The 23,797-nt window shown below is 45.2% G+C and overlaps 2 protein-coding genes and 1 long non-coding RNA gene across 6 annotated transcripts in view; 1 reads left to right on the forward strand and 2 right to left on the reverse strand.

Annotated features, from left to right (window-relative positions):
* The window catches only part of EPS15L1 (epidermal growth factor receptor pathway substrate 15 like 1), a 49,683-nt gene extending 42,948 nt beyond the window's left edge, over positions 1–6,735 (forward strand). For 3 of the 4 annotated variants that reach the window (XM_027724484.2, XM_027724485.2, XM_027724488.2), the window contains one exon: positions 1,427–6,735. In XM_027724484.2, the coding sequence (XP_027580285.1) occupies positions 1,427–1,573 (147 nt within the window). In that variant the 3' untranslated portion in view covers positions 1,574–6,735. The remainder of the gene's footprint in view (positions 1–1,426) is intronic. The other variant, XM_027724487.2, reaches the window with a different exon arrangement.
* Positions 4,413–10,394, reverse strand: LOC120323547. Its single transcript, XR_005564091.1, has 3 exons — positions 8,997–10,394; positions 7,083–7,274; positions 4,413–6,520 (listed from the first exon to the last, which is right to left on the reverse strand). It is a non-coding gene; the product is annotated as an uncharacterized LOC120323547 (long non-coding RNA).
* Positions 10,395–13,848: 3,454 nt separating this feature from the next.
* Positions 13,849–16,264, reverse strand: KLF2 (Kruppel like factor 2). Its single transcript, XM_027724562.2, has 3 exons — positions 16,166–16,264; positions 15,120–16,011; positions 13,849–14,786 (listed from the first exon to the last, which is right to left on the reverse strand). The coding sequence occupies exons 1-3, from the start codon at positions 16,238–16,240 to the stop codon at positions 14,611–14,613; spliced, it is 1,143 nt and encodes a 380-aa protein (XP_027580363.1). The 5' UTR covers positions 16,241–16,264; the 3' UTR covers positions 13,849–14,610.
* Positions 16,265–23,797: the final 7,533 nt, after the last annotated feature.

Raw genomic sequence — 23,797 nt, forward strand, 5'->3', positions numbered from 1 at the left:
TGAAGGAGTGTAATTTTTTTCTTTGCATCAAATCATCTGAAAAACCATCTCGAGAGAAATAAAATGAGGAATGATGAGCATAAAAAAATGAGGAATGATGAGCATAATTTAACTAAAGGAGAATTGGACTTGGGTTGACAGAAATTCAAATAGGCGGATTTATTTAAAAATACCTAAAAAATACCTAAAAAAATAAAAAATTACAGATACAGTGCAGCGTGGAAGAGGCAGGGGTGGGACCATCACATTGTGTATATGCAGCTAAACAAGGTCTAGCAGTGAAAGTTGCATTTTTAATACTCAGTTTGATGTTTTAGGCTGTGCCAGCTCCTGGTGGCACCGTGGGCTGTGCTCACTCGCTGTGTCCCGGCCCACCAGGAATTTTTGCACTATACATCCAGCTGAAATTTTTCTCCTCACAAAAAAAAAAAACCCAAATAATATGTTTTCCTGCACCAAAAAAAAAAAATCCAACACAAAGCAGATTTTAGAAGTGGCTCTAATGCAGACATTTGCATGCAGCTGTTCCCATCGGCCTCCTCAGCAACTGCTAAAATTAAACAGGAGCAGATTATATTTGAGCTTAAAATTGTTATGGTGTCAATAAAATAGCTGTAGATTTTGTGCAAAAAAAGTTCAAACTTTTCCATCTTTCAGTGGTAAATACTGGAATATAATTTTGGACTAGTTTGGCTGCACTGTATTTAAATGTGTTTTGGGGAGCCCAAACGGGCTCAGGAGCTGAATGTTATAATGTGGGATATTTCCTTAGTGTTCTCTGCTGAAGGAAATTGGATTCTCCCACATTATTTCTTACTGGAAAAACTCTGTGTGTAATTTATGAACAGTAACAGAAGCACTTTCTGTAACTTTTGCTTTGGTCAGGAAGCCTCTCACATGTCAAAATCACTGCTCAGACCCCTCACCCTCAGCAGGAGCCACCACAATAAAACTCTGCAGTGGAGTTGCACAGGAGTAAACAACTCTTGGTTCCACCAGCTATTTCCTATCCTTAAAAATGGCTGTAGTTGCTGTGCTCCCAAGCCACTAACTTTGCTTGTTTTTTTTTTTGTGTCTGTGGAGTTTTTCTTTGGCTCCAGTGGCTGTTTTCAGACCCACCTGAGCCGTGGATACAGGGATGTGCAGCCCACATGGCTTAGCTTCCTGCTGGGAGGAGGAAGAAATTAAGGAAATAAATTAAAGGAGGAAGTGAAGGCAGAAGAAAATTAAGGAAATAAATTAAAGTGAGGAAATTAGTGAGTGGATTTTTACCTTAATCCAGAAGAACTGCCCTGAGACAGCTCGGTGTGCTCGACCCGTGAATTTAACGAGTCAGATTCATTGTGTTTTTTTTCACATAATTTCTTCTGGCTGGTTGGCAAATTTATTAATTTCTTTTCCATTTTCCTTTTTTTTTTTTTTTTAGTTTGGAAATGAGGAGCAGCAGCTGGCCTGGGCCAAGAGGGAGAGTGAGAAAGCAGAGCAAGAAAGACTGGCCCGGTTGCGGAGACAAGAACAAGAAGACCTCGAGTTGGCCATTGCCCTCAGTAAGGCTGACATGCCAAACTCCTAAAGAGGGGCTTGGGCTCCACCCCATCCAAGAGAAACCTTGGAAAATGGCTTTTGGTAAAAATACTAAACCCTTGGTTTCTGTTGTGAAAATAATTTTAGTCACCTTCAGATTTAAACAAGACCTGGCTGGGGGCGTCCGCCCGGGCTCTGTGTGGCTTCTCTCAAGTGCATAATCTGCAGGAAACACTGTAATAAGCTGTATTATATGTTCTAGATAAAAATTTATTGCTTGTAAGAAATGTAACGTATAATCCTGAGATACTGAAAGTTTTCTTTTCTCTGGAAGACAAATGTTGCACATTAGGAAACTGCAACGTGTGAACCTGGCTTTTTATAACCTGGATTCCATTGGGGGTTTGGAGGCTGCAGGATGAACTTCAAAGAAAATGTCATAAAGAAGAGAATATTTACAGAATTAGCTTTCACTTGTTACGTTTATTTAATAATTCATGGTAGCCTAATCAGTTTGTCACCTGCATCATCTGTGTCAAAGCATAAATTCATTATTAGATGGTCCCTTTTAATCCAGAAGATGTGGCTTTTACAAAAGAATCTAGCAGTTTATATATGATGGATACAAACAGTGAACTGTGTAAAAGACTTGAAGCCTTTATGAATGAGTGGTTCTAATTTAAACATTTGTTTGCGTTGAGTTTTAATAATTGTACGTGACGTGGTAAAAGAGGGAGTTCGTTCAGCTGCAGTAAATTGGACAAATCATTTGGCAGTTAAATTATGAAGTAAAATTTTGCTGTATCATAAGCAAAGGGTGGTGATACACGTTTGGGTGCTGCTTTCATGTGAAATCAGGAAATCAAGCAATGGAAAAATGGCTGAGATTGAGGAGTGTCCATCCCTACAACCCTCATTTACTCCAACCAGCACAGCTGTGTCCCTACCTCTGCTTCTTTAATTCCACCAGTCCTGTGGGGTTACAGATCAAACCTGGGTTAGCTGAATCAGTTTTTATTTGCCAAATACGTATTCACACATAAGTTCTGGCAGCACTGGTGGTCTGGGTTGGCTCTGAAATCCAGTTTGCAGCCCCCAGAGCAGGTAGGGACAGGTTTTCTATGCACTGACTGCTTCCACCTGGAAAGGGCAGCACAGCACGTGTCTGACAGGTCATACAAAAAAATAAGGCTGTGAATTCTTTACTTACTAAAAATGCCTTTTCTGATTACAGGAATTCTAAAGCTACAGTTGTCTTTGCCTTGGACTTTTCTGTCTCATAGAGTAGGGAACCTACCACAACATTTTTACGTGTCCTCAGTCTTAATTCCTGCCCTGTGGGAATACAAAGCTTAACATTCTGGGGGTTTAGTGATGCAGCCCTTATCTTACAACATTTTCTCAGTTTTTTGGGGTTTTTTTGCTTGTTTGTTTGTTTTAATGTGGTATTCCTTCATCACCTTTAATGCATTTCTGGTTTTTATGTCCTTGCTTCAGTTCCCTTTATTTTCATGTTACAACAATAGTGCCTGTTCAGTGGATGCAAACAACCTCTCCCTGCTGTGTTGTGATTGCCTTATTCTGGATGCTTTCCTGATGCAGAGATAAGAATCAGATTGGATCATTTTAAGCATCTGGGTAGTTTTCAGCTCTGAAATGCAGCCAAGATGTGGCATTTGTGGTCTCAGGCTTTGGGGTGGTGGGTGAGTGTGCAAACACACCCATCCAGCCACCTTTGGGATGTTGTTTTTAGGAGTCACAATTCCCTCTTTGCTGTGTGTCTCCTGTGCTAATGGTACTACAAATAATGTGAATCTTTAATTCCCCTCACAGGGGGAGAAGATGTATTTCTAATATCAAAACCAACCATGTAATCATCTTTAATACTGTCCTTTAATGGCCCCTCTGGGATGCATTTCTAATTTTACAGAATCTGATTTGAAATCCCTTCCCATTGTGGTAATTTTTCTCTAAAATATGTAGGATTAAATGATCAAACATACTAAAATGTTGAAAAATTCTCTTTTGGTGTGCAGGACTTGAAGTCTCTGAGAGCAAACTTGGGTCTGCTTGTAACTAACATGAGATAAAAAGAGCAATTTTCAAAAGCAAGTGGCTGCAGGATTCCCAGGGAAGTTAAACAAACTATCCATGTGTAAGATTCTCCTTCTCACTCGGGCCTGAGTCCTTGTGGGGTCTCTTTTGCTACAGTAAAACCCCCTTTGAGAAAGGAAACCCACTCCTGGAGCTCTGCTGGGATGGTGTCACTCCAGTGGGACAGGGTGGATGACTTAATAGCTTGATTAATTTTCAGTTGTGCACCATAACAAGACTTCCTGCTGCTTTGTCAGGGCTCTAAAATACTGTAATTTATAATTCTTCTAAGGCAATGGGCTGGTGTTTTCAAGATTTTCAGCAGGAAGGCAGAAATGTGAATTAATCCAGCATTCCATGTAGTATTAGGGCTCATTTTCCTATTTCCTTATTGACTCTTCCTCATATTTGCTTGGACAGTAACTGCAGATCAATGAACCAGGACAGAACATGTTCTCTATGCACAGTGTATTAGATTTAGGAACCTTAAGTTTACTGAAACACTCTTGATTCAAAATGTTGGCACTGCAGTAGAAGAAAACTTAGCTGTGATTTCTCCCCTTGGTATTTAATACAGTTTTCCACATAAAAAGGAAGATTCCCCACTGTGTTTCCCTCTGCTGTAACTCGGTGTTTGTACAATACCTGCACTTGTCCTTTAAGGCAAAACTTTAGTGCAAGACATTGGTCTTCTTCCTCCAGAACAGTGAAATCTAAAGCACAAACAGGCCTGTTGCTATTTGAGCAGAGAAAATATGTACAATGCAAGAGCTGGCAAATGTGAGCATCCCCAGTGCATATACAGTGTACAGTGAGACCCATATTATCTGTGTCTATGTGTATATATATATATAGTGTATTGTATAATGTAATAATAGTGTGTGTATATACTCCACATGTCCACATGCTCTGTCCAGTAAATAGTTCTTTGTGCTGTACATAAACTGTGTATATACAATGAATATGTGGAATATGCAGATATATTCTACATATTGAAGTTGTGTGTGTGTGTGTGTGGATTCTGTAACCAGGGATGGGTACAGAAATGGAATTTGTACAGAAACACAGGTTAGCTCGTGGCTCTGAGAATTTCAAAGTTCTGGTGAAAGAAAGAAAGGAAAAAAAAAACAGGAGAAATTATTTTTAATCGATTTTGTTTCGATATTTCTTTCATTGGCATGAAAAACTGTGTTTATTAGCTGTGCCAAGTGTAGGAGAAACCTGGCAGAAAGTAGGAATCATCTGCACTGGATGTGATTTCACATTCTTTGGAGTTTTTAAAGTGTCTTGTGGAATCTGGGCTCAACTGCTGATCTCACATGTGATGCTCATGTCATCTTTTCTTTTTTCTCTGGGCTGAGGCAGTGAGTTTTCTCCTCCATTTGCTTGTAGTTTCACTTCTCTCTTTCCTTTTTTTTTTTCCTTTTCAAAAAACTATTTTTAAGGAGCTGTTCCCATACACACACACATCCCCCAGACAGTCACAGGCAGAGGTGAAAAACATGTTTTTCTTGCTTCATTCCAGTTCAGTTGGTTGCACATAATTGTCATCTGGATTCCAACTCTGTTTTTCCTCCATTTCCACTTCAGGAAGGATTACCCATTGCATTCTTGGCTTTGGGGAAAGAGTGGAGGTGATTCTACCTTCTAACTAAAGATAAATGGAATTAGACTCGTGGTACCTTGAGCAATCACTGAGAACTGAGCAGGTTTTATGGTGGCACACGTGTGTTTTATAGGGAATATCATCACTGGGATGACTCATGGGAAGGCCTGGATTGCACAGAACACTGAGGCACAACAGTTAAACAGGACAGACAGACAATTACCCACCTGGGCCTGCACATGCACGTAGGACACAGGTCCTGAGCTCCCACCCGAGCCCTCCCAGCCCTGTGTGCTCACATTTCCCTCAGTCACCTTCCAACTGTCTCCTTGTAAAACCTCCCAGTCATCCTGCAATAAAACCAGATGCTCATGAAAATCCTCCTTCCACAGTAGTGCTGGATGAAGTATTTTTATACAGGCACATTTTTTCCTCGTGGAACCTCTGCCCTGTGAGGGCCATCAGTCCTCCCTGGATTTTATTCCATGTACTGTGCCCTCAAAGTGTAGGAAATTCCAAGCTGTGTCTGTGTAACCCTTTTTTTTTTATTATTATTTTATTTTATTTTAAATTCCTGTCTGTGAAATCTGGTGGCAGAAATTTTGTAGAAGTTATTTTGTCATCTTATGCTCAACGATAATGCACTTTTCTTGGATTCTTCTTATAATCCTTTTGGGGTTACTATTTCTTCTTTAGTGTTTCTCCATTGAGAAGAATATTTATTCTGTAGAACTGTGGCCCAAGGAGTTTTGGTCCAAGTAGAGTTGTTGCTTTCCCTCGTGTAAGAGTTTGATTTCTCCTTTCTTCTGCATTTTTTTTTCCTCCCTCTCAGGAATTTCATTTCTGTTTAATCCTTGTTTAGAGCTGGAACTCTGTTGAAGTGAATTGATCTGTGCTATTAATGATCTAATTCAATTGTGTTCCTACACTAGTGGAACAGCCAAGTTTTTGGTGTGTGTCAACCATTGCATCTCTTTACACTTCACAACACCCATCTTTTCTTAGAAAGGAATTTTGCTTGGAATGTGGTGGAATCACAGATTTATTTTTAGAGTAAATATGTTAACTGTTATTCATTGACACACCTGCTTGATCAGTTGATATACTGCTCTTTTTACTTGAAAGTTTTATAAATAAAGGCTAATTTGTTATAAAATGGAATTTTCATTTTTCCAACTTCTGCCTTCCCCTTTAAGTTTAACTTCTAAAGGAAAACTCACAGTGACTGTGGTTCCTCCTGCTGTTACAATTACAGAGTCCTCTTCTGGTGTCCCTTTTAATATTCTCCAGTCTGACCTAAAAAAGGTGGAAACACAAAGTGAAAGCTGCAATGTTGACCTAAATTTGACTAATATCTCCAAATATGTACATTGTTGTAGCTATATTTATCTTTCAAATATCATAACAAATTGAAAGGTATTTTAATTTTAACCCATCTCATGTGTTTATTGTTTAATATAATAAGAGAATTGTTATTGTTTAATATAATAAATGAAAAGTTACTTTTTGGAGCTCTGAGACTTCGGTGATCGTTCTTTACTTTTTTTTTTTTTTTTTAAATCCACACTTCCACAAGTTTTTGTGTCAAATTCATGAATCTCCCTTTGAGCAACCACTGGATTCTCTGTGTGGGATCTTTTCTGTGCTGTTTTCCCTCCTGTCCTTCCCTCTCTCCCCTGTTCTGGCCGCGTTGGAGCAGCGCAGTCACAAAACCCGGCGCCGCGCCCTTCCCAAAACAATTTGTGTGTGGCAACGCTGAACATCCAGAAAATTTACACTGGGAGGGGTTGGAGAGATCACCATGGACTGCCTGCCTGGAAAAACACACCTCACTCTCGACCCTTTCCACGTTACTCACTTTGACTCACTGTGCTCCCGCTGTTTACTGACTCTGCTCCTGCACCAGGGGAGCACCAGCTGGGCTGGTTCCAGCAGGTTGCCAAGGCAGGTTGGTCTCCAGCAATATTTTTGGAGTGTTGACATTCTGGAGCCAGGATTTGGCTGCGTTGTGTCACACACAGGCACGACTCCCAACCCAGTTCCTCCCGTCCTTATAAAATAAAATGAACATGGATTAACTTTCCTGAGACCTCCTTTCCAAGCACAAGGAGAGCAGGAGCAATGAAGTTTTCATTTGCTCTCTCATCACCCTTAGCATTAGTTACCTGCTCCTTTACCTGCTCCCATTATAATTCTTTTTAGCAAATCAGAACTTTTCTGCCCCTTTTTGGTGAGCATAAATTCCTGAACACGGGAACTGCAGGTGAATTTACCTGGCACAGGTTTACAATTAGATCATCTCTTATGAAATCACGGCCCATGTTTTGCTCCCACTCAGATTTTTGGGGTCTGACTTGCACAGTGTTCTCATCCTTAGGCTTTCCCAAATACTTCCCAAATCCTCCTTGTCCGTGCTTAATCCTAAAGGCCCCCCCTGTACCCTGGGAAGGGATTTCTCTCCATCCTGCTCAGGAAAAACATTTACAAGTGGAAACTTGAACCTAAAGGCTCTCCAAGCTCTGAGCCCAGCTGTTAAACACAATTGTGCCATTTGCTGAGTGTTCCTGAACACGCCCCAGGCCCAGCTCTCCTGGTGGAACTCGGAGCTCCTGGAGCTGTGCTGGAATTGCCACCAGGTTTATCTCGGGAATTGCTGAATCCCCGTCTGCTGGAGGTGACTATCAGTGCAGTCACTCTAAGTACCTTTTCCCTCCTGTCTGGTTGACTTTTTTTTTTAATGTAATGACAACAATTAAGACTTTTTATTGGTGCTGATGCAGCGTCTCTTGCAGTTGCTGGAGCCTTCCTTATTGATGAGATCTCGTCACACTCTGCAACAGCAAACATCATATATTCCTGCTGTTTAACTTCCCATAAATGTCCTTGATCACAGTTTTCAGAATGACAGAGTCCTATACTCTCTGACCAACCCTTGCACCCACAGGAAGGACACCCAGGCTTCCTATATCCCTTATTTTGCAATATAATATAAAATCATTAAGATATCAAACCCCACTTGTGCTGTCATCGTGCACAGGCTGTAAAAAAAGTGGTTGTTGGGATTTGAGGATATTTTTCTGTGTGTTTTGTTTTGTGTTTAAGCCTCAGGCTCAGTAGCTTCTCACTAACAAAATATATTAAATTTCACAGAGGATCCTGTCCAATGTGATATTCCAAATATCTCCTGGTGACATAATGATATGTCAGAATTCCAGGAATGCTCTGAGCTGTAAGAAGTGCAAGAAACCACAGTAAAAGTGATTTAGAGGAATACCCTATCTAATTAGAAACCTGTACCAGGTAAGTTCACCTGCAGTGTCCGTGTTCAGGACCAAAAAGGGGCAGAAAAGTTCTGATTTGCTAAAAAGAATTATAATGGGAGGAGGCAAAGGAGCAGGTAACTAATGCTAAGGGTGGTGAGAGAGTAAATGAAAACTTCATTGCTCCAGCTCTCCTTGTGCTTGGAAAGGAGGTTTTGGGAAAGTTAATCCTTCTTCATTCCATAAAGCAGGTGCTTATGGCTCCTTTATTGTGTCTGCACTAAATATTGTGAGATCAAATAATTGTGGCTGAAATGTCAGACCTCAAAAGATTAAATCAAACAGATTTTCTGCCTAAGAAGTTTAGGAGGAATCCCTACACCCTCTGTGTGCTGAAAGTGGAGGGTGCTGGTTTATGGCAGAGGCTGTTCCCAGTCTCAGCTGGGATTTGTGGGATCAAACCATACAGAGCTTTAAGGAGTCTCTGGGAATCAATAAGTTGAGCTAGTTACCTCCAGGCCCTGTGAACTGAGCATGGCCACGTGCTGTAGGTTACTGGTGTTTGGCTTGTAAACCCATTCCCTACTCTCCAAATCCATGGGAATCCTGTTTGTGCCGAATCCTGGGCCATGGCAGAGGAGCTGCTGCAGGGCCAGAGTTCAGGAGCTCTGCCTGCTCCACTCCTGGCCCCCAGGACATGTCCTGGGCAGGTGGGGCCTGTGGCAGACCCAGCTGAGAACAGCTGCTTCAAGGACAAGAAGGAATTTTAAGGTTTGTAGGTGCCACCAAGTAGGTTTCTGATGGTAGCAATGGGGACAGCTTTCTCCCTGCTAAATTATGGGGGGTTTGGACTGAATTTTTCTCTCTCTGTTTCCCCCCAACACTGCTAGTTGCTATAGCAGTGGCTACATGACTTTGTTGTAGTTGTTTCATTTAAATATAGCAGAAGAAATTGCTAGAGCTTGGGATTCTGGCTTTGAAAATTCAATTTGAGCAAAGCCTAACAGCTACTCTGTGTTAGAGGTGCACAAAATAGCTTTAGAAACCACAGAGCTTCTACCACAGAAAACCACAGAACCACACGATCCTATAATTTGAAGAGTGGACAAACTTTTTTTGGCACTTCTTGTGGATGGAGGACTGAAGTTTAGAGCCAGTCAATGTTTTCAGGCAGTTTGTAAACGGCTGTGAGTAACCAAGGGCTCACAGGGGCTGAAATGCCTCGTCCCTGCACGAGGTGAGCCACGGCCAGCACCAAAGCTTAACACCTCCAGCCATGATCAGCTGCAAAACTGAATCTAAAGTGAACTTCCAGAAAAGCCAGAGGGTTTCTAGTCCAGCCTTCCACTTTAGGGTTGAAAAAAAAGGGATTTGAAAGTGCCCTGCCTGCTGGCTCACAGGGTGCTGGGCTGTACCCCGGGGTACTGGGCTGGTGCTGGGCTGTTTCAGGGTTCTGGTGTGGTGCTGGTGTGGTACTGGTGTGACTGGGCTGTTTCCCAGGGTACTGGTGAGGTGCTGGTGTGGTGCTGGTTGTGCACAGGGTGCTGGTGTAGTGCTGGGCTGTTTCCCAGGGTGTTGGTGTTGTGCACGGGGTGCTGCTGTGCTGCTGCTGTGCTGCTGGGCTGTTTCAGGGTGCTGGGGTGGTGCTGGGGTGGTGCTGGGCTGTACTGGTTGTGCTCAGGGCTCTGTGTCGCCCTCGAGAGCTGAACGGACCGAACGACCGTGAAGTCCCCACAGCGGCAGGACCCGGGGCTGTTCAGGGCTGTTTGGGGGTCACAGGACCTGGGGCTGTTTGGGGGTTACAGGACCCGAGGCTGTTCGGGGCTGTTTGGGGGTCACAGGACCCGGGACTATCTGGGGGTTACAGGACTCGGAGCTGTTTGGGGGTTACAGAATTCGGGGCTGTTTGGGGGTCACAGGACTCAGGGCTGCTCGGGCTCTTTGGGGGTCACAGAACCCGGGACTATCTGGGGGTTACAGGACCCGGAGCTGCTTGGGGGTTACAGGACCCGGGGCTCTTTTGGGATTGCAGGACCCGGGGCTGTTCGGGGGTCACAGAATCCGGGGCTGTTCAGAACTGTTCGTGTGTCACAGAACCCGGGGCTGTTCGGGGGTCACAGAACCCGGGGCTGTTCGGGCTGTTTCGGGGTTACGGTGTCTCTGCAGACGAGTTCCCGTGCCGGGGCCGGTTTTAAGGTTTAACTGACTCTCCCGACAGGTGAGAGACAAACCGTTCTCAGCAGAACGGAACACAACGCTCGGAAGCCCCGCGTGGATGAACTGACTGGGCAGGGGCTCCTCGGGATGGTGCCCTAGCTCAGAAATATTTGCTAAAACTTTCACCAGGACCTTTGTGCAGGATTTGCTCGTTTCTGCACTGAACGAGCTCTATCTAATCTCACAATCTATCTTGCAACAATAGTGAGCCCATCGCTGCGGTATCTTAGAAGAATATGTGTGAAAATCTTGTTTACAACGGACTCTACATTTCCTCCCATCGGGGTTAACTACAACCTCTGTTGTTTTTTCCTTTCCCTGGCATGACAAAATCAAATCCAGGATCGCTGCGGATCGCGGTGGCTGGATGCTCCCTGGGAGGCAGCTGGTTAATTAGAACAAAATTGCCTGAGAGATGACAACCTGATGGTCTGTTATTAGAAGATGTGGAGCGTTAGTGATTTCCTGCTGACCAGGGGAGGCTTGGGAGATTACTGGAATTACATCTTCGGATGTACTCATTTGAGACAATTAAAGAAAGAAAAAAAAAGAAAAAAGACAAAGAGAGTTACAATTACTCATAATGGAATGTGAGAAGAATGAGATCAGCATCTCTTTTTTTCTGCTACAAGATGATCTCAAGATTCAAGAACCTGCAGTTTCCTGTAAAGACCACACAGCAATTATCACATGTGCCCTCCCTTTAACTTTAATGACAGTTTCTCGTGAACTTTTATTAGTGTTTTGTCCCCCATCCCTCCCCACTTTCGGAGGCCTGTGTTTATATATTTTTATATGAGGTCTTTGATATTTATACCTTTGCCCTATTTTCAGTTGAGTCACAGATCTAAAAGCTCAGAGGGCACAACCTGCTCCTCCTTGCGTTGCCTCCACCGTTCCTCAGGGTTTGGGTGTTATTTGGTACCAGTATCAGGCAGATAAGGAGTGTTTTATCTGAAGACTTTCTAGTGAGCAGGAGAAGAGGAGCAGAGGTGATGACCCTCCCAGCCAGACCCTTCACTGGAGCCAAGGCAGCTTTGGATGCTCCCATGCCGAGGTGCTGGAGGAGGAGCTCCCACCGTGGTGGGTGATGCAGAGGAGCCACACGAGGGGTTTTTGAGTGTTGGTGACTGTGGTAACACTTATCTCTGCACAGGCATTGCAGAACCATCTGCTCTGTGCTGGGTCACTGTCTGCAGCTGCCTTCCACCCCCGGAATCACAGAATCCCAGAATGGTTTGGGTTGGAAGGCTCCTCAAATCCCATCCAGTTCCACCTCCTGCCATGGGCAGGGACACCTTCCACTGTCCCAGTTTGTTCCAAGCCCCATCCAACCTGGCCTTGGACACTTCCAGGGATGGGGCAGCCACAGCTTCTCTGGGCATTCCATCCCAGCCCCTCACCACCCTCAAAGGGAGGAATTCCTTCCCAATATCCCACTGAAATTTCCCCTCTTTCACTTTGAAGCCATTCCCCCTTCTCTTGTCCCTCCATCCCTTGTTCCAAGTCCCTCTCCAGCCCTCCTGGAATCCCTTTAGTCACTGGAAGGGGCACTGAGGTCTCCTTGGAACGTTCTCTTCTCAGGAACAGGGATGTCACACCTCTGTGTCTCTTCTAATTGTGTCACAAAGCAGTGAATAGTTTAAGCTTGTGCTGCATCCCTGAAACCTGGGAATGACTAAAACTATTTCTAGCTCTTCAAAAAGAACGAGGGAAAGCCAGCTGAGTACCAAGAGGTAAAAGTAAGGATTTAAAAAGTTTTCTTAAAGTTATAAACACCGAAGGACGTGCTGAAATATGAAAATCTTCAGCTATGGGGAAAGAGAAGGAAATACCTAGAACTGTTGCAACAATGAATGTGCCAAGTTTAGAACATCTTTAAGTCATCCTCACTTTCTGGAATCAGATTGTGCAATTTTATTTTTTTCTAACAAATAAATGAGTGTTGTTTTTGATGAAGAAACGTTAAAGCTCCCTTATATTTCACTTTGAAAGAGCTATAAAAGTGAAATGTGGAACTCATTCTTCCATGCCAATGATTAGAAGCCCAAAATACATCTGTTCCACATGAACAACTGCAGCCTTTGCTTTCACAGAAGAACAGCTATATTTGCACTTACTCTAAATGTATTCCTGTTGATTTCATTCTTGTGTATTTTCTAACATGTAAAGTCAGAAAAAGATGTCACAATCTTGATTAAAATCAAGTTCTATGTATCCAGATGTTAAGAAAAAAAAATGCTGCAACGTTAAGCTGAATCTGCACATTTGATTAACAGTGATTTTTGTCCTACAAGTATCAAAACTCACCACTAAGCTCGAGCTGTAAAAACAGAGGATCCTTGTCAGAGTTTCAGATAACTTGCTCAGATTTACTCCTTGGACTTCTGAGCTCATTTACAGCTGGGGAAGAGCTTTTGGGGGGGCTCAATTTGGCTTTTGCAGCTATTTACTGCTATAGCCGTTGCAGTATCCAGTTTATTTGTCATTAGTTTTCAGAATCTGGATTCCTGACTGATTTCCTCCCCCTCCAACCCCAAAATATTTAATATCTTTCTTAACTCCTGAAATCTAGGTGGGACTACAAACTATTAAGTGAATTTAAGTTTTGGGGAATGAGTTATGAAGGTATTTTAACCTGTGCAGTGAATTTGTGCTTGAATTCCACCACTGTTCTACTGGAATTCTGCACTGAGCTCCTGAGAACAAGGATAATTTATGTATAAGAATGCCTTAAAATAAGCCTCCGTAATTACAAAAATGCAGTGTTTAAATTTATAGTAAAAACCCACACACTGCTGGCAAAACTATAACTGCATCTGGAAAACATTAAGGATGCTATTAAAATAGTTTAGTATAAACTAGAAATGAGACTGAAATTACAGTGTTGCTTACTTAACCATTTTTAGGAAGTATGTTTTGAATATGATCTACTTTCCTATTTGAGTTTTTGATAAAGCACTGTACTGTATCTTATTTACCACTGAGAATGAATTACTTACTCTGTTATCTGTTTTAGAAAAATCCATGGCTCAGATTTTTTAAAGTGTCTTCTTACAGTTGTTGGTGATTTAAAACAAAACCGAGTGGTTGCTGGTCCAGCCATCAGGGGAAAAGTAACAGGGAGATCTCAAAGGAGAATAAAAATCACAGCAATTAAAAACTTATTTTATTAAAAAGATGAAATGTTTTCAAACATTGAAAAATTACGTTTTTATAAAAACAGAAATAGGCAAAATACCCATTTGTCTTCTATTTACATATACAATATTTCTCATTGTATAAAATTATTTACAATATATAAAAAAAATTACAGTAAAATAGGTTATTTTCTTACAAGACATCAAGCCCTGTACTTCTAGTGTAGATCATGGCAAACAAGAATATTATTGCACCTGTGAACCAAACAGTCTAACAAGAGGAGTGTTCTCTTAGCCATGCCTTCAACTGAGATCTAAAATAACATTGTTAGCTACAGTAACATTCATTTTATCTCTTCTAGGGTCAACTTCAGGCAGTTTCCATACAAACATTGTCTTGTAAAGCTTAGGACTGGGCGGTTAGAATCGGAAAAAAAATAACAAAACATATTTACAGCTTCTTCTATACAGTCTGTATGGAGTCTTATTGGAGTTTACCCTTCACAGAAGCTGCATAAATAATAACCCCTGTTCTCCTGACCGGGACGGGCAGGTCACTGATACAGTCACGGCAGATTCTCTGCAGGAGATTCCTGGCTAAGCCTCCTTGTGTCAAACCCTCAGCGTCCGTCCTGGAGCGTCTGTCGGTCGGTCGGTCGGTCGGTCGGTGCCTCCCCCACCTAGTACCAGCTACAGGTTTTTTAACGCTCTTCTGCACCTGAGCAGTTAAAACATCGTCCACAGCCCCGGCGGGGCGGAGTCCCCGGCACTACATGTGGCGCTTCATGTGCAAGGCCAGGTGGTCGGACCTGGAGAAGGCCCTGTCGCAGAGGTGGCACTGGAAGGGCCGGTGCCCCGTGTGTTTGCGGTAGTGGCGGGTGAGCTCGTCGGAGCGGGCGAACTTCCAGCCGCAGCCTTCCCAGTTGCAGTGGTAGGGCTTCTCACCTGGTGGGGAGAGCAGAGAGTGGTGACTCAGCAGGGCACTCCCACGGCAGCCAGGCAGCCTCCCGAGCTCACCCCTGCCCGAGTGCCTCAAACCTAAACAGAACTGCTCCAGCGATTCCCTTACCCACCCGTACCTGCCGCGAAAAAGGCTTTGGGAAAGCTTTGACCTGCACAGGAAAACACCTGGACGTTCCAGCCCTGCCCACCTGTCACAGCTCTGTGAGCACGCCCGGACTTAACAGTTAAAGCCCCGTTCTAAAGCAGACTCTTTAGTTCAGGGCTATCCCCCCGGCCCGCAGCGCATCCCCGGGTGAAGCCACCAGCCCTGTTTACCTGTGTGTGTCCTGAGATGGGCCTTCAGGTGCGAACTCTTGGTGTAGGTCTTCCCGCAGCCCGCGTAGGTGCACGTGTGAGTGGCCGTCCTCTTCCTCGGCCAGGACCGACGGCCCCGCTTTGGTTTGGAGTCCAGCAGCTCCAGAGGGGAGGAAGGAGGGGTGAGCATGCCCCGGGGAGCCGAGGGCTGTAAGGGCAGGCTGTCCTCGAAAAGGCCAAACTGGGAGGTGTTCTGGTACTGGAGGTGGGTCTGCGGGTGGTGGAAGCCGGAGGCCGGGTGGTAGCTCTGCTGGAAGGGCACGGACGAGGGGCACATCATCTGCGTGTGGCAGTCATTCACCATGAGATCGTCGGGGCTCAGCGGGGGCGTCTCTGCCCCGGGGATCTGAGGGGAACTGGCCACCCGGGGCTGCTCGTAGGCCATCATGCAGGTCGCGTTGCCCTCCTGCTTAATCTTTGGGCAAGCCTGGGGCACCAGACCCAGGACCGGTCCATAATTGTCCATGTCGGGTTCGGGCTTAATGTTCTCAACGAACTGCGGCCCCCCGAAGGTGGGTGTCACGAAGAACCGCCCGTGGACGCTGCCGGGAGGGCAGTAGTTGGAGTCCATCTCGGAGCGCATCATCTCCGGCACGATGCCGGCGTTGTAGGGCGGGGGGCTGCCCTGCTCCAGGGCACTGTAGCATCCCGGGGATGGGTTTGTCTGGTAAAAGCCACCGCTCTCGCCTTGGGCGGGGGGATAGTCCCCGCCGGCAGCGCCCTGGCCGTAGCCATCGCTGCCCATGGAAAGGATAAAATCCAGCACGTTGTTGAGATCTTCATCCTCTTTGCGCGGGGAGAGGCCGCCCCAGGTGCCAGCGGGGGTCTTGGCCTCCTGCTCGCATTTCCACCTCTGGGGAGAGAGAGAAAAGTGACAAGGTTAAGAGGTGCGTTCGCCTTGAGGGACCGAGGGGACAGAGCCGGGGGCGCGGCGGGGCCGCGGCTCCGCCGCCCATCCCTGTGATGAGCCGTCGGTGCTCGGCGCGGGGGGACGCTCGGACACTCACTTCGTGCAGCGCTTTCTCGCGGCAGGGGCTGGCGAAGGTGGCGAAGGAGGGCAGGGCCGTGTCGCTGAGCGCCATGGTGCGGGACGAGCGCGGCCGGCCGCCCTCCGCACCTTATAACGCGGGCGCGGGCGGCCTCAGGCCAATTGCAGGAGCGGAGGAAACGCGTCCCGGACGGGGCGGGCGGGGAGGCAGCGGCTCGGGCGCAGCCTAAATTTAGCCCCGGTATAAAAGGACGCGGCGGCGGCGGTCCCAGCCCGAGCGGGGCGGAGCGGAGCCGAGCGGGGACGGGCCCCCTTCGCCGCCCTCCCCTCGGCGCGGGGATCGCGGCAGGGCCGGGGGGCGGCCGGGGAGCCGCGACCCCCGCCCCGGGCAGCGGCCGGAGAGGGGAAACCGAGCGGTCCGTGTGCCCCGTCCCCGGGAGCCGGGGGGAATCCGAGCGGTCTCTGCGTCCCCTCGGGACACCGAGGGATGAGGCGTCGCAGAGGGGTCCCAGCCCTGGGGATACTGAGGGACCCTCCCTCATGAGGGACCGTGTGTGAGAGACCCTGTGAGGGACCTCTGTGGGATGGGGGAACAAAGAGACCCAGCCCCGAAACACACAAGGGACTGTCTGTGACATGAGGGGACACTGATGGGGCCAAGCTCTGACAGGGACTGTGGGGGACCTGCTGTGGGAGGGGGGACACAGGGGGTTCCTGCCCTGGAGGCACCAAAGGACTGTGAATGGGGGAACACTGCTGAGTCCAAGCTCCACCACACCGTGAGGCACCTGCTGTAGGATGGGCAACACTGAGGGCTCCCTGTCCTGGGGATGCTGAGGAAGACACCATGAGTGAAGGGTTTGATCCCCCCACACCTCAGAGCAGCTGCCCCACGATCCAGCCTCATCCCTGGAGTACAGGGTGGGACCAGACCCAGAACACGAGGGTGGGAGTGGAAGGAGTCCAGAGCACAGGCAGGGACACAGGTGCCCTGCTCCCGTGGGTAAACTGGTGAGCTGGTGACAGGAGCCCACTGCACTGGTCACCCTAAAGGTCTCAGACACATCTCAGTGCTGATAGAAAGGTGTTTAATGCCACTCTTGTACGGTCTCTGCTGGAGTTTTGCATTTAATGGAAGTCCAGGTCTCTAGCAGAGTTTCCATTTGCTGCACAAAGTTTGCCAAAATCAACGTTGCCCTGTGACATTATGAGAGAAATAATGCAAGTAGCTTCTGTGATCTCCTCTGGTCATAGCCAATTTATGGTCCTGGGCTGGATTTCTCAGAAGGGAAGACTGTTCTTCTCCCTTACCTTGGCCTCTCTGGCTCAGATGCCAGTCTTAAGGAACAATTCTCCAATAAATTCTGATAACGTGCCCCAGGCTCCCGTTTTTGAGGATCACAGCTGCTTGGCTGCCATCCAAGAGTGAAAGAGCAAAAGTGACGGTTCTGAAAGGGGGAAAAATGATGATCTATCCCAGGACAGACCGATCCTCTGAGAGCCTGTTCAGAGGCAGAGCTGTGCTTTCCTCTTACCTCCTCCATATTTCCTCTGCAATCACTTCTAAAAGGATTTCTGAGCAAGCTGGGGGTCAGAGGAGCACAGGAGAACAGCTCTCACTTTTATGCCTGCTGTGCCCCGGGAGGGGAAAGGGGGATGCCCTTGATGGGCTTTGCTTCTCCCGGGGCATTTTGAGCCAGTTCAGCAGAGCCCATCCCAGGCTCGTGCAGCCATCTCTGGAAAGCTCAGTCGCTGGGCTGAGTAAACGATCTTTTCAATAGCTCCACATGTTTTAAAACCGGGAGTATCTCGCCTTTAACTTTCTATAGTTTTCATTCGAAAAGTTCACAGGCTGGCCAGGAGGAGCAGCCAAACTCCTGTGACTGGAGCAGAATCAATATACTGAATGCATGGTAACGCCGTACACAAAGATGTGACTCATGGCTCTGTAATGTCACACTTGTGTAATCTTTCAATGTAAACTCTTTTCCTCTAATAAAATGCTCGTAAGCGAACGATACGTATATATGGGGCTGTGAGTCAGCCAAGAAAATATACTCTGATGAATTCAGAATGAATGTGAATGTTCCCTTGATAACACACCCCGAGCGTCTGTGTCAGTTTATGTGCTTGTGATTTCAGCAACAGCTATAACAAAATATTTTGTTTCTAGGATATACAACTGGATGTGGAGGTTTCACCGAGGAGTCCAGTCGGATGCTGCCTTCCAGTAGGCACTGGAAGGACTTTGTTTACAGCCCTGCACTGGCCCTGGCACCGGCACCAAACTCTGCTTTTTCTTTGCGTAAGGGAAAGGTTTAGCGGGCACAGCGGATGAAAGCAAAGCTCACAAAATAATAACTTCACCGCCTTCAGTTTCTTTTTGTTTTCAAGTAAAGCAGCGAGGCTAAAAAATCGAGAGCTGCACTAAACCTGGGGAGACAAACGGGAGAATTTATTTACCTTGTGAGTCACTGGGCTCTGAGCAAATCGAGAACAACTTTGCCATGACCTTCCACTCGGTCCATGACAGTTGTGCTGACATTTGCAGGCTTTTTGCTGCTCACAACGCTTATTTTAAATATCTAAACCCAAGTCCCTGGCAGTGATCTCACTCAGCATAGATCAGGAGTGATGCCACTGGTGTATAAATGTGAAGAATGTGAGATTAGAAAGTATTTGTTAATCTGCTGTGGGTAGAGGAGAGCTCAATGATGTGTGATTTGTCTTCCAGCCAACGTAAACACGGACTCAGCCATTTTTTATATGGCAAAGTTGATTTTTCTAGGTGTTGCTGCTGATCTCTCTCATTGCTTTTAGATCAAGAGAAACTTTTTAAGGGATTGCCATCAAGATTTTGCAGGTTACTCGAAGAATCCAAGCTGGGGCTGCGCTCAGTGGAGCTCTGCGGCTGGATGGGTTGGTGCAATGCCCACGTCACCTGGCTGTTCGAGCTCTGAGTCACCGCACTACTCAAACAAACAAACAAAACCCTCCTTTCTCGGGGATTGTTCTCAGAAAGTCCTGATTGCACCTAGAGCAAACGTAATAGTAGTAATAGCAGGGTAAACGAGCCGAGAATGAGACCTCTTAGCACCTTAGAGAAAATCACAGTACCGGTAACACCCCCCTTCATATTGGAATGAAAGTTATCAGAGGATTTCCCTGCCCGCTCTCAAATTGACAGAGTTTTGTTGACTGTACAATTTATTTATTTTTTTTTTTTTTGCTAATTTAAACTGCAGGTTCTGAGTTAGCGCTTTTTAGAATCTGCTCTCAAGGAAGTTGATAAAATGATGTAAACGACCACATAAAATGAAATATACGGGTATGTGTTGGAGACGCACGTCTTAAATTGGGGAGAGAGACTTAATCCTCTAGGTCTTTTGTCTGATTAAAATTACACCATGAACTAATTGGAGAAAGGAGCCTTTTTGACCAGACCTTTCATGATTGGAGCTCGTTCCCATGCAGGGACTCACAGACAAAGATGAACCATCTCTTTGATGAGCTGGTGTTGAAGGGGCTCATTAAGTTTTTAGTTAAGTCATATTTTCCTTTAATACTTTTTCTGTAATTCTCCCCTGAACTATCTGCATATTTCCAAAGTGTTTTGTGAGGTCTGAGCACTGGAAAAGTGGAGCAGCAGACAAATACAAGACACCTCTCTTTGGACAAGGACTCGAGTTGTGCCCTCTCTTATGGTCTTGCACTGAGTCACTGCCTGGCAAAGTCCTCCTCTCCCCCAGCTCCTTCATGTCATGGAGTGACAGGACAAGGGGAAATGGCTTCAAACTGACCAAGATTAGGTTTAGATGGGATATTGGGAAGGAATTCTTCCCTGTGAGGGTGGGGAGGCCCTGGCACAGGTTGCCCAGAGAAGCTGTGGCTGCCCCATCCCTGGGAGTGTCCAAGGCCAGGCTGGAGCAACCTGGGACAGTGGAAGGTGTCCCTGCCCATGGCAGGGGGTGGAACAAAATGATCCTTAAGGTCCTTTCAAGGCAAACCATTCTGTGATTCCATGATTCTGCCTCAGCTCCTGGGCCCAGGGCAGCACCACCACGTGCACCCTCTGCTCTCAGGGCTGGCTCAAGGCTTTTTGAGAGGATTTAATTTGTGACAGTGCTGAAAGCAGAGCACATGGGACATGGGGGGAGACTGGCAGGTGGAACAGAGCCCTGGGAGGCCTGGTGGAAATGTTGGTGGCAGGCCTGGGAAGCATCAAAAGGTGCTTGGAAAAACTGGGAGGAATCCAGGTTAGCTGGGACTGCAGGGATGGGAGGTAGAGGCTGCAAAAAGATGCCATGGAAACAAACATCTGACAGCAGAGCAACTTTGATGCCTCAATTTTTCTACCTATTGGCCTAGGTAAGAACTGATTTTTGGCTATCCCAAAAAGCAGGGCTGCTTGCATGTTCCATTCCTAGAAGTGTGGCCTTCAGCTTCTCTGCATGGCCACGTGTGGGGTTTGTGTCTGCCTGGATAGTTAAAATAATCCTTTAACAATTACATGTTCTTCAAATCATGTTGCACTTCCTTGAGCTTTGTCATCTAGGACTTTATCAGTAACAATTTCTGTTTTCTTCCAGGTCATTGTTAACAGCACTGAATGGCAAGCGATGATAAAAAAAGATCAAGAACTAATAAACCTGCTTGATTGAAATCTAAATTCGATCTCCAGATGTATCAGGCTGTGGTTGGACCAATTTGCATGTGCACACCCTGTTCATTTGTCGTGTGCTTGTTTCTTATTGTGAAAATCACCCTGCACATCCTTCTTTGAAACACCATTGTCATTAACCAAACCACCTTTATTTAGAATTCTTTTTACGTCTCAAGTCCTCCCAGTCTCCTGCCCAGGTTTATGTAACACTGACAGGCATATCTGGGTCATTCTGTTTACCCTGTTGCAATATTGACATAATATTCACATTCCTCAAGTCACCTGGGGCTTCCCCACTGCTCTGAAACGGATTGATAATAAACATTAACCATCTGGATATGTCCTTAGTTGGTGCTTTTGAAACACTCACTGGTTACCCAGACCTGGCAACTCAATATTGTTTGAGATGAGTAGCAGTTGTTTTAACATCCTCCTTAGTTACTGGAATGGAAAGTATTTCAACATCATTATTGTCTGATCTCAAATACAGCATCTGGCTTTGTCCCAAAGAGAGAACAGAAATATTTTTTAGCACTTCTGCTTTTTCAACGTGGTTATTGACAGTTCTATTCTTTCCATTCCTGGTGATGGCAATCTTAATTGGTTTGATTGAAAGCCTTATTAACTGAGCTCCCAAAGATTAGCAAAAGTCAAGCCCTGAGGCTTCCAACCTGCTTTAGCAAGGCAGACCCCCATCAGTACAGAGGGGAAAGCAGCTTCAGTTCCATTTCAGTAAATAAGTCAAACTATATAAGTAAATTTTCTCAGAATTATGCAAGAAAATACATTCATGGTTGAGCAAATCATGCAAAAAAAAAATCATCTGTTTAATGAATTTAATGGAGGTAATTATGTATTGTTCCTTGAATTTGCTGTGTGAAGAATGACAGTGTTCAGCTGGAAAGGATTTTTTTGTCATTTTTGATTTAGGGACTCTTCAAACCTAAATAGCTTATGCCAGTTTTTTTAATGATCAGCTTTGATTAGGTATGGAGCTGTGTTTCTGCCAGCTCTTACTGACGTGTGTGCTGAATGCACATATGTCGCATTGCAGATGTCCCTTTCAGCTGTCAATTAAAAACACATTTGAAAGATCTTTTTTTTTCTTTTTCTTTTTTTTTTTTTTTTTTTTTTTTTTTTTTTTTTTTTTTTTTTTTTTTTTTTTTTTTTGGCAGAACTGTGAAATGATACCACAGTTTCCAAAACTCTGCAAACGTGTTGAATCGTATCAGTGAAACCGCTGGAAATGTCACTCACTGATCATGAGAAGCACTTCTCGGTTGTTACCAAATACTTTAGATTACAGAACCAAATATTTAGTGAAGAAATGGGCAATAAGGGCGTGGAATAACAGGAACATAGGAGAGAAGTACCTATGTGGTTTCATTCAGAAAAATTACTCTTACTATAAAGAAATATCTAATAAGCTCCACAGAGTCAGAAGCCCGATAAGATGAAAATCATTTAATTCTGGAATACAGGAGCGTTACACTGGTTGTTCCTGGTCTGCATTTTAATTTATATAATTGGTTGGAGATGACAGGAGAAAAAGGAGAATGATGCCTTATCTCTCATGTCCACTTGGGACAATTAGTGATGTTGTCAGATGCACCAAGTTAACCGGGTTTAGAAGTGAGAACTGTGTTTGGGGTTTAATTAATGCAGGGGGGGAAAATTCTGTTTGAGGGAACTTCAAAGCCCTAATCAGCTGCACTTTTTTTCTCTTTTTAATTTGTGAGATCTGTTGCAGTCTGAGTCAGCACGGCAGATGCAGATGGCCTTCTTAGCAGAGCTTTTTGTCACTTTGAAGTTCACAGGTTTTAACTGGGGGAGGGGCAGAGAAGACTGGACAAAGCTTAAAACCAGCCACAAGAAGAGAATTGCTTAGAAGTGAGGAAGGCTTTGGGGTTTTTTTCCCCTCGTTGGCAGATGCACGACGTCGTTATAGGTTATGGTTTGATCTGATAAGTGGAGCTTTATTCACCAAATATACAAAGTAGGAGTAGGTTGCAAAGCCTCGTTTAACGTGATGAACATGTGGGGTTCAGTCCTCCTTTATAGAATACCTTCTTTGTGCTGCACCTGTATGATTAGTCATATGTCCTGCAGTTAAGTAATGGGAAATACTGGAGCAGGCATTTCATTAACCGTGATGCTGTTAATTGGTGTTGCTGCCTGCCTGGAATTACTTTCCCTGTTTGAATACATGGAAGTGTGAATCAGAGCCCAGTGAATTGGCCAGTGAGAGGAAGACAGGCAGCTCTGCATGACATGTATGTATAGAGCAGCTGATCTCACTTGTCTTCCTGGCCTCTGAAGTCCTTGCAGACTTAGATCACTGAAGTATTCAGAATGGTATATAATTTTTTTCCATGATCACAATCACTTATATCATTATGATTAAGCTTTGAAACATCAGTGGGATATTTTTGGGACAGACTTTTCTTTCCAGACGCTCGGGCCCATTGTTGTGATAATTTTATTTTTTTTTTTCTTGAGCTATTAATGCCTACATTTCAGGAGATATATACATATATATTTAAATTCCTGGCTACATCCGAGCTTAGGAGCAGTGCTTTGTGTCTTGTAGAAAACACTTTCAATTGGGAAACGAAACTTCAGCTCATTTTTTTTCCACACACCCAAAATTTTGCCCCAAATGGTTGGGCTGATGCCTGCAAGGAACATCACACTTACTGCTGAGGGTGGAATCAAGTGCCAGTTGTCAGGGCTGACACTGATCAAAATCACTAATATTTGGTGCTGTAGTAAATACAGCAATGGGAGCTGAAGAGAACAACACTGTTGAAATCCCTCGAACGGTTACAGCCATTCTTGAGCAATAAAATGCTTTTTCAAGGGGCAGCCTGATACAATGCAACTTTGTAGAATGAGTTGTGAAATTTTCTTTTCGTTCGCCACATAAAGCGCCAAATAAATGCTCGCAATAAAAACACGAGCCTGGGAAGAATGAGTTTTGCCAGTTAC

The sequence above is a fragment of the Pipra filicauda genome, unplaced genomic scaffold (assembly GCF_003945595.2).
Source record: "Pipra filicauda isolate LSUMZ 115617 unplaced genomic scaffold, ASM394559v2 scaffold285_size1263560_pilon, whole genome shotgun sequence".
NCBI classification, from domain to species: domain Eukaryota; kingdom Metazoa; phylum Chordata; class Aves; order Passeriformes; family Pipridae; genus Pipra; species Pipra filicauda.